This window comes from Triticum urartu, chromosome 3A (assembly GCF_056163025.1).
Source record: "Triticum urartu cultivar PI428250 chromosome 3A, HENAU_Tu73, whole genome shotgun sequence".
NCBI lineage: Eukaryota > Viridiplantae > Streptophyta > Magnoliopsida > Poales > Poaceae > Triticum > Triticum urartu.
In genome coordinates this window covers 694,798,239-694,808,082 of record NC_141875.1, presented here as the reverse complement: position 1 = coordinate 694,808,082, position 9,844 = coordinate 694,798,239, and the positions used below count along the sequence as shown (strand labels likewise).

At 44.4% G+C, this 9,844-nt stretch overlaps 1 protein-coding gene across 4 annotated transcripts; it reads left to right on the top strand.

The window, feature by feature from the left end:
* Positions 1-3,813: 3,813 nt before the first annotated feature.
* LOC125546040 (uncharacterized) lies at positions 3,814-9,105 on the top strand. Of its 4 annotated transcripts, none has more exons than XM_048710155.2 (14): positions 3,814-3,963; positions 4,575-4,684; positions 4,781-4,870; positions 5,351-5,416; positions 5,608-5,673; positions 5,785-5,879; positions 5,968-6,013; positions 6,692-6,746; positions 7,390-7,466; positions 7,586-7,742; positions 7,873-8,006; positions 8,085-8,189; positions 8,306-8,446; positions 8,628-9,105. In XM_048710155.2, exons 2-14 carry the CDS (start codon positions 4,667-4,669, stop codon positions 8,691-8,693), a joined length of 1,116 nt encoding a protein of 371 aa, XP_048566112.1. In that variant the 5' UTR covers positions 3,814-3,963; positions 4,575-4,666; the 3' UTR covers positions 8,694-9,105. The 4 variants fall into 4 exon arrangements, with proteins under 4 accessions (XP_048566112.1, XP_048566110.1, XP_048566114.1 ...); XM_048710153.2 differs by having other exon boundaries at positions 7,580-7,742; positions 8,628-9,102; XM_048710154.2 differs by having other exon boundaries at positions 3,821-3,963; positions 4,555-4,684; positions 7,580-7,742; positions 8,628-9,102.
* The last annotated feature ends 739 nt before the right edge of the window (positions 9,106-9,844 follow it).

The window sequence follows — 9,844 nt, the reverse complement described above, 5'->3', positions numbered from 1 at the left end:
CCTGGCCCTGGTCGGTGTTCGCGGATACTTAACACGTTTAACGAGATCTTGGTATTTGATCTGAGTCTGGCTACTGGCCTATACGCACTAACCATCTACGCGGGGACAGTTATGGGCACTCGACGTCGTGGTATCAGCCAAAGCACTTCGTGACGCCAGCGACTGAGCGGCGCGCGCCGGGTTGGACCGCGTAACGTGACTTCCTTTGAAATGGAGGTTGCTAGGTCTGCTCTCCGGCCGCGTACGCAACGTGCAGGTGTGCTATGGGCGATGGGCCCAGACCCCTGTGCGCTTAGGTTTAGACCGGCGTGCTGGCCTCTCTGTTGTGCCTAGGTGGGGCTACGACGTGTTGATCTTCCGCGGCCGGGCATGACCTAGAAAAGTGTGTCCGGCCAAATGGGATCGAGCGTGTTGGGTTATGTGTGCACCCCTGCAGGGAAGTTAATCTATTCGAATAGCCGTGATCTTCGGTAACAGGACGACTTGGAGTTGTACCTTGACCTTATGACAACTAGAACTGGATACTTGATAAAACACACCCTTCCAAGTGCCAGATACAACCCGGTGATCGCTCTCTAACAGGGCGACGAGGAGGGGATTGTCGGGTAGGATTATGCTATACGATGCTACTTGGAGGACTTCGATCTACTCTCTTCTACCTGCTGCAAGACGGAGGTGACCAGAAGCGTAGTCTTCGATAAGACTAGCTATCCCCCTCTTATTCTGGCTTTCTGCAGTTCAGTCCACATATAATAGCCGTATTCCAGTTGATACCAATGCATACATATGTAGTGTAGCTCCTTGCTAGCGAGTACTTTGGATGAGTACTCACGGTTGCTTTCTCCCTCTTTTCCCCCTATCCCTTCTACCTAGTTGTCGCAACCAGATGTTGGGGCCCAGGAGCCAGACACCACCTTCGACGACGACTCCTACTACACCGGAGGTGCCTACTACTACGTGCTGCCCGCTGACGACGACCAGGAGTAGTTTAGGAGGATCCCAGGCAGGAGGCCTGCGCCTCTTTCGATCTGTATCCCAGTTTGTGCTAGCCTTCTTAAGGCAAACTTGTTTAACTTATGTCTGTACTCAGATATTGTTGCTTTCGCTGACTCGTCTATGATCGAGCTCTTGTATTCGAGCCCTCGAGGCCCCTGGCTTGTAATATGATGCTTGTATGACTTTTTTATTTGTAGAGTTGTGTTGTGATATCTTCCCGTGAGTCCCTGATCTTGATCGTACACGTTTGCATGTATGATTAGTGTACGATTGAATCGGGGGCGTCACACATATGTTGTTGAGGGAGGTAGAAGGGCGGAACTTTAGTGGCCATCACTCAAGACTCCACAACCACTCCTCCTCTTTTCCTTTGTCGTGTGCATGTGTGCAAGAACGGCATGCGATACCAGCCTTATCCCCTCCTGGGAAGGGCAGTGGATTTTCCTAGATGGGTTGGTGTGCTCGGGTAGCTGGGCGAGGGAGGGTCCCAATGAGTCTTGAGCCAGGTGGCCCGGCACGACTCGAGGTTCTAATAAGTGTTTGGAGTAAGGCACCCAACATGCAGGGCGGAGGAGTGGTGAGCGCACCAAGTGTAACTATGGAGAGATCCGGGTTCCATAAGTGGCTCTGTGGTGGTGTCATTCAAAGGCCCGCTAAGCCTTACTTGAGGACGACAGTGGTCGCAGGTAGCACCTTTTGGCTACTGATATGGTGTGGCCGGTGTGCTCCCCGCCCTTGTGCTCGGCTTCAGCATACATGCTTTTTGAGAGTGAATTTTTGGTATCCCTGGATGGTGGGGTCCTGGGTCGTGGTTGTGCTTGGGTAGGCTACATGTATAAGTAGATCTAGCTACATTGGAGCGGGTATTGCATGAACAAGCGGTATATAGAATTTGAGATGGTGAAGTTAGTGAAGGCGGTCTACAAAGGACGCAATAAGAATTCTAGATGTCGGGACAATGACACCAAGTTGTAGTGGTCATTGGAGCTTTGTAATCGAAGGATTTCCTTGTGTTTTAGAGACACACTTTCACCTCCATAATTGTTTGGGTGGCCCAAGCCTGCTCCTTGCATAGCGGCTTTGGTTTCTCTCCCCTTTGATACTCTAGTGAATTGTCTTCTGGGCTCCTTAGGAAGCATGTCATGATCTTCCCTCTCATCATTGGGTGGATCGCTCTTTTTGTGGATGGTACAATGCAATAATAGTTTTTCCTCTTCCACATTTGCTTGATGTGTTGGCGTGTATGGTCGTGTGTTTCGTATATCATTTTGTCGCTTGGAGGAAGGGGGGTTGTCTCCATGCCCTTTATATCTACTTTTCAGCAGGTGTTGTAATTAATAGTCAGCTCTTCTCTTCTGCTCCCTTCGTTACAAAATAGAAGATATATTAGTTTTTTAAGTCAAACATGAGCATGTTTGACCAAGTTTCTAGAAAAAATATCAGTATGCACAATATCAAATTTATATCATTTGATCCATCATGAAAATTATTTTTATATTTTGTCTAATAAGTTGGTCAAACGTACAATCGTTTGACGTTAACGAAAACTGATACACATTATATTCTGGAATGAAACGAGTATATATTTAGGTGACGCTCATGTCGGGTTTCTCAAAGAACAAGGCAAAACTAGATTACAAAAAGACTTGTATAGTTCCATGAGAAAATAGTTCAGTCACGTGTATTATCATTTTCGTAGATGGGGTGGTCCTCTCGGTAGCTGGGCAAGGGATGTGGCTCCAGGAGTGTTGGTTGTAGCCTCGTGGTCTTCGATAGGTGGTGGTGGCTGGGAAGGGGGAGTCAGGCTTATGCGGATCAAGGTGGTCAAGCACAACTCGAGGCTCTAGCAGGTGTTTGGAGTAAGGCGCGCATCATGCAAAGCAGGGGAGCGCGATGAGCACATCAGGTGTCGCTGGACAGGGATCCGAGTTTCAGAATTGGCTCTGAGTGGTGCCACAAAGGCCCACTAGGCCTTATTGGAGGACGACGGGAGTCTCAAGGCCCACAAAGGCACTTCTTAAGTTACTGATATGGGGTGGCTGGCGTGTTCCATGCCCTTGTGCTTGGTTTCAACACACAAACAATAAGGTTATGGTATGCAAGGATGGCAGTCCTAGGCCCTGGTCGTGGTTATCTAGGCTACGGATCTAAGTACATCTAGCTACGTGGGAGCATATCCTGCATGAACAAGAGGTAGATGGAAGTCGAGGTGTTGGCCTCAAAAGCGGGTGAAGACCATCTATAAGGGGCACAATCTGTATGTCGAGACGACGACACCAAGTTGCGATGGTCATTGGAGCTTTGGAAGCGAAGGGCGTCGTTTGGTTTAGGAGACACACTTTCATCTCCACCTATGTGGGGTTGGCCCAAACCCACTACTTGCATAGCAGGTCTTGCTTTTCTCCCCTTCGATGGTCTAGCGAATCATCTTCCGTGCTTCTTAGGAAGCAATATCGGGGTCTTCCCTTCCCACCCCTCCCTGGGCGGATTGATCCGTGGAGCTCGTGTGGAGGGTACGGGACAACAGGAGTTTTTCCTCTTGCGCATTTGCTTGCCGCGCTGGTGTGTATGATCCCGCGTTTCGTATGTCATTTTATTGCTTGAGGGAGGGGTTGGATCGTGCCCTTTATATCTACTTTTCACCGAGGTGTTACAAAACTAGCAGTCAACTCCTCTCTTCCATATGATAAGCGCAGTATTAACAAAAAAATCAACTCTTGGCCGCTGCATTCAAAGCAAAGGCCATAAATTTGATAAAGGAAAAAACGGAAGCCCTTTTTTGCAAAAACAATGGTAAGCGCAGTGTCCAGCAACAGTCTTCTATCTATAATCCACTCTATCTAAAAAGAAAAAAAAAAGGAGAATAAGAAAGGACCAGCAGCACACCCAGCGGCGACTGTCCTCCGGCGGAAGCCATCTCCGCTCCGGCGGACGCCCCTCCCTCCACCGAAGCGCGCCGCCTCGTAGGTACAGTACCCCCCCTCTCGACCCGTCATCCATCCCTCTCCCGCGCTCCACCGGAATGGCCTCGTCTTAGATCCACCCGTCCCCAGCCTGGATCGATTTCTTTACTCCGTCGGCCGGCGACGAACCCTAGCTCTGCTCCGAGCCAGAGCAGCGCGTCCCAAAAATGTGTTTCCTTCTGGGACGGATGCCCCCCAGTCTCAGCTTGTCGCGGCCCCCTTTGGTGGGGCACTGCAAATCGCGGCTTGTTTTCCAAAAATCAATCATTTGGGGGCGGCCCCTCTTTAGGCCCGCCCTTGTCCCCTTGACACTGACACTAATCAGGCTGTCTTTTGTCTATACGCTAGCACTAGCAAGTTGCTGCATGATGATGTGCCATGTGTTGAAGCGCCTGTTTATTCTTTTTTTCAATCTCGAGAAAAAAGCACCTGTTTTTTCGCCATCCCGAGAGGTTTCAGCACTGGCGGACCTCCATTTTATTTGCTTTCCAGCTTTTAGCATAGATGGACAGATTTTTGCTTATCCATGTGAATGTGTATTTTTTCGACGATGTTCGTCAAGACTAAAAGTTGTCAACCTGCCTCCTCATGATAGCTTGGTGTTATTGGGGACAGGGAAGACTGCTTGAGAGTGTTCCTGGGCCCGGAAGCAGTCACCAGAAGAGAGCTGAAGGGTTTGTGTTGCTTTCCTCTGAACCAGTATAATAATGGCCACAAAGCTTGTGGTAAGGTTCTCAACTTAAGTTCCCTCAAGAAAACATTCTGTAGTGCATAAATGCATCTCTTGCTGTGTAACGACGATGTGTATTTAATGTGCATAGGTTTTTGGGCTCCCCTGGGATGTGGACAGCGAAGGATTACGAAAGCATATGGCCAAGTTTGGACCCCTGGAAGATTGTATTGTCATGAAGGTTTCCAGCAATTTCACATTTTATGTTAAATGCCGTCTGCTAATCCTCATTAATTTCCCCTTTCATTACAAATTATACACCCCTCCCTTCAGATTTGTGGAAAACCGTTACCTCTTATACTTTGTCTGTTTGGTAATATATTGCACATTTTATTCCTTTTAAGACCAAGTTTGCTTTGGAATACTATGTGCTAATTTTCTTTGTGATATGCTCTTTGAGATTTGGAATTGTTTTATGTTATCTTCCTTTTAAAGGAATAATTAAGATCTAATTTCCCAACGTACATGTCCAACATATCCTCTCAATTCAACGGTGATTAAGTTTCTGAAGCTGTAGCCCACAGCTATCTATACCATTCCTTGCCAAAAAAAAAAATCTATACCATCATGCAGTGTTTACCAGCTCACAGCATGATTGGGTCATCTATACTCTGATTGCTGTACCGATTTACCCCAGTATATCTTGCTTCTTGAAAAATAGGATCGCTTTTCCGGTCGATCTCGTGGGTTTGGCTACGTAACGTTCTCATCGGCTGATGACGTCAAGGTTGTAAAATGAATATCTGCCCATTCTCTCTATTTGACTTCATTGATTATACTCTTTTTCTCAAGCCATTGAAAGGTAGCTCAGTTACACCGTACTTATGTTAGGAAATGTTAACACCTTTCCATTTACCTAATCTATTGTTTATAATTTGCAATTATTTACATCTGAATCATTTTTTATCATTCTTTCAGAATGTTCTTGAGTGTGAACATTTTCTTGGGAACCGACCTCTAGAAGTGAAGATAGCAATTCCCAGGGTAAACAATACACACACATTTTCACTTTTTCTATTGTCCATTGACTCTACAATTAATTGGTGTCAAATTTTAGTTGAATAATTATCATAGTGCATTTTAATCTTAACACAGGAAGAACTGAAAGCACAGCCACCGGGAACAAAAACAGCTACTAGGATATTTGTTGGTCGCATTCCGCAATCTGCAGATGAGTCAATGTTCCGTAGGTGAGCTGTAGCCTTGTCTGTTTTTCCATTCCTCATTTTCTTTGTGACTCTATCATCACTTGTCTGAACTATAATGTTTGCTTAACAGGCATTTTGAAGCATTTGGAGAAATTATCGATCTTTACATGCCAAAGGTTTGACAATCTGGAACTGATTTACCGCTGATGAATTTCTTGAAAGAAAATCTGAATTAGGGGATGTTCTGCAGCGTCATAATTTATTGCATATGTGTGTACTCAGAGGATTTGTCATGCAATTTTGAGCATGGATATGTTGGCATAAGGTCTAAGGTAGTCCTTGAAGTGCCACTGGATGTAGTTATATGAGTACGTACTTGTATGTCAGCACATATCTTCAGCCAGTGGCATTTCAAGGCCTACCTCAGACCCTCACTCTTATGTGGGTGTGTACTTTTAGTATTTTCTGAACCCCTCTAGAGGCATTCTTCTTATATTATACTCCGTCCGTCCGGAAATACTTGTCAGAGAAATAGATGTATCTAGATGTATTTTAGTTCTAGATACATATATTTTTATCCATTTCTGCAACAAATAATTCCGGAGGGAGGGAGTATTGGACAGTGACAGGGAAGATGAGGATTGAAAGTATATGAGCACACACTAAGAATTTTGATCTGTATTGTCCTGTTGATACAAACTGTATTAAGTTCCTGTTGTGTAAGTGCTTGCTGTGGTGATAGTAAATCATTGTTGCATTCATTGTAATGTGCTGTTGCCAGAATGGAAATAAACCACAGCTAGAGGTAGTATGATTTTACTCGAATGAATTCCATCTTTCTTTTTCATGTGTAGGAACATGGTTCAAAAGGTCATCGTGGAATTGGGTTTATCACTTTTCAGAGCGCAGGTATGTTTACTGCTATCTATGGATCTTCCAGCATTCTTTTAGGCATGCAATTTATTTGTACATGCGAGGGAACATCAATCTGAGGAAGTAGAATGATTGAGAATGTTATTGTTTAGTTGCTTAATTGGCATGAGCAGTACTACAGCAAAATGTTCCCTGTACAGTAATAAACATTAAATCATTTTGTATATTTGTATGTTGGAATTCACTGGCTGAGATATGATGTTCATGCACATTACTGTTCACCATTTTAGTTGTGGTTTTGTGGCAGACAAGCATGTATGTTCTATAGTAAGATAGATTTGGAAATGTGAAATCGTATGCAATCAAGGACACCTTATCCACTTTTTTGGATCCATTTACAGTTGAAAGCTACTCCCTCCGTCCTAAAATATAAGAGCGTTTTTCATACTAGTGTAATATGAAAATCATTCTTATATTTTGAGACAGAGGGAGTAGCTTGGAAATGTTTTCTTGTGCTCACTCTTTACGCAGTAGCTAATGTGCTCTTTCTCCTGAGCTTATATGTCCATGTTCTTTCTTCCTCATGATCTGTATTTGGTCTTGATTATTCCTAAATTTCATGTGATCACTCTGTTTGTGTTTATATTGCCTTATTTTCATCTTGGTCATAATTCAACAGAATCTGTAGACAGTATCATGCAAGAGTCGCATGAGTTGGATGGAACAACTCTACATGTTGACCGTGCAACTCCAAAGGTACTTATCCTATTCCAAAATAGAGTTGAATATAGATATATTTTCTATTCAACCATGTCTTATGGCACGTACTGCTTATAGTATGCATTTCTTATCACCTGAAAATTTCCCAGCATCAGGATGAAGATATCAGACACCCTCCAAGCAGGACATCTCAGGATGGGGGCGACTATGGCCTTGGCTATGGTGCATATGATGTATACATTGCAGCTGCAACCATGTTTGGAGCTTTGGGCCCACCAACACGGTATGATCATCCAGGATCAGCTTATGGAAGTAAGTCCTTCGATCATCGTGGATCAGCTTATGGAAGCAGTCCTTTCTTATGAAGTGTAATCCATATTTGACATACAAGAAACTTCATCTGTGGATTGAGTACCATTTCTGTTTGACTTACATTGAAAAGGAGGATACTCTGGATCCCCTCAAGAAACGGGCAAAAAGATATTTGTTGGCGGGATTCCACAAGAAGCAAACAAAGATGACCTAAGGAATTACTTTGGTGGATTTGGCCGGGTCGCAAATGTGTTTATTCCAAGGGTGAGGCTAAGACTTCCATCATCTGTGTCTGTATGGCGTTTCCCTTTTGTTTTCTTAATTTCTATGTTTCTCTTGTAGGATCCTAAAGGAAGTGGCCATCGAACTTTTGGTTTTGTCACCTTTTCTGATGAGGGTGTGGCAGATAAGGTAGCTGACAAAAGCCATGAAATTCTTGGATGTAAGGTAAGGCTGTGGGTGCTTCCTTGTCATTGCTCCCCTTTCATCTAATGGAGGGAAGTATGATTGCCTTGGCCCAGCTTTCATTTGGACAGAAAATTTCTGAACTTCCATAATTTCAGGTCACAGTAGACATAGCTGCACCGCCTAGGGGTGATACCAGTGGTCGTTTCGCTGACCCCATGCCCGGCGTGGACCTTCATGCACCACCTTACGGCTCAATGCGGCCTTTCGGCATGTTCTGCGGCAACCTGGGTTATGACGTAAGTAGAAAAATCCGTTCCACGTTACGTAGTAGGTTTATGTATAAATTGATCTGCTCAAGTAGGTTCCTTCAAAACAGAAAACTTAGACTTTAAACCGGTTCTTTTGTAGTTTCCACCAGTTGTTTCTTAAACATATATACAGCAGCAATCCTCTAACCAAATGCTTTTCATCTTCCAGCGAGGCTATGGTCCCGGCGGAGGCGGCAGCAGATCGAGAACGGATGGGCGGCATCGACCTTACTGATCCGGCCCGTGCTCGTCTCGTTGATGTTAAATGCGTCCCTGTTTGGTGATGATCTCACTGGTACTGGTAGTCAGCTGATTCTGGACTTGGGGTGGTGCTGTGTTTTCCTAGCTGTGTATTGTTGCATCTTTTAAACTTGTTTTGCTGGTTGGTCCGGGGGTCGTAGTCAGCGTCTCAAACTAACCTGGGCGTGTCATTGTGTGAACCTCACAAACCCCTGTTGCATTACCTCTGATAGTGGAATCCGTGGTGTCGAATCGTATGGAAAGAAGAACAAGTCTATGGCAACTCTTTAGGCTGCTCGCTTGTACTGTAACTAGGTAACCTCATCTGTGCCTTGAGTGGGATGTTTGTTATGGTTATTTTGCAGTCGAAACACACATATGGGGTTTCTGTGCCGCATTCAGTGCGAAGGGAGTGAAGAGAATGATCGATGCAGATGTATAGAGTTGTGTGGAGGCATTCTCTCTAATTACATTTTTTACAGAAAATAAAAAGATCTGCTCGCTTAAAAATATGAAAAATATTTACAACACTAATGATATATGTATCTATTGTGCCATAAAAATTTCAAATCGAACTCAATCTGAATGTTGAGAGAAAAAAGGGACAAATTCAACCTGATGTCGAGGCCTGGATTCATAGCCAAGCTCATTTTAGGTTCAATTCAGAGATAGATTAGCCTTTTTTGGTTTGGCGATGGAGTATGTTTGGAACTTGGATTACAAAATTTGAGACTTGATGGATACATGCTTTGCCGAGTACTTGGAAACCTGGGAGTACTTGATACGTTCGCGGGGTTTGTGTTTCTGTCAGGTTCAGGGAACTGAACTGACAAACATGGACAGCTAACGATGAATTCATACAACAAGTAGCTAGTTTTGGGGAGTAAAAAATCAGAACTTGGTGCAATCTTAGTTACAACTATAGGCCAACTAGGAACACTGACGGCCATGGTTTAACCAAGTACATCATCAATACAGTATACAAGTCTTTAGAATGCTTGCTTTAGAGCCTTACAGTTAAGTGAAAAGTCAGAAAAATAAGGGAGCAGGTAAACAGCAAAGCATGGGGTGTTTCTTCTGAAAAGTAAAGAGCGACATCCAGAAGCTTGGCCGCCGTCCGATTGAAGATCGACGTCATCATGGTCC

What these genes read in the sequence shown, in the direction of transcription:
- LOC125546040 (XM_048710153.2), top strand. An exon ending in CAAATGTGTTTATTCCAAGG is followed by an intron (nt 8,007 to 8,084) that starts GTGAGGCTAAGA and finishes TTTCTCTTGTAG; the next exon opens with GATCCTAAAGGAAGTGGCCA. An exon ending in GCGGCAACCTGGGTTATGAC is followed by an intron (nt 8,447 to 8,627) that starts GTAAGTAGAAAA and finishes TTCATCTTCCAG; the next exon opens with CGAGGCTATGGTCCCGGCGG.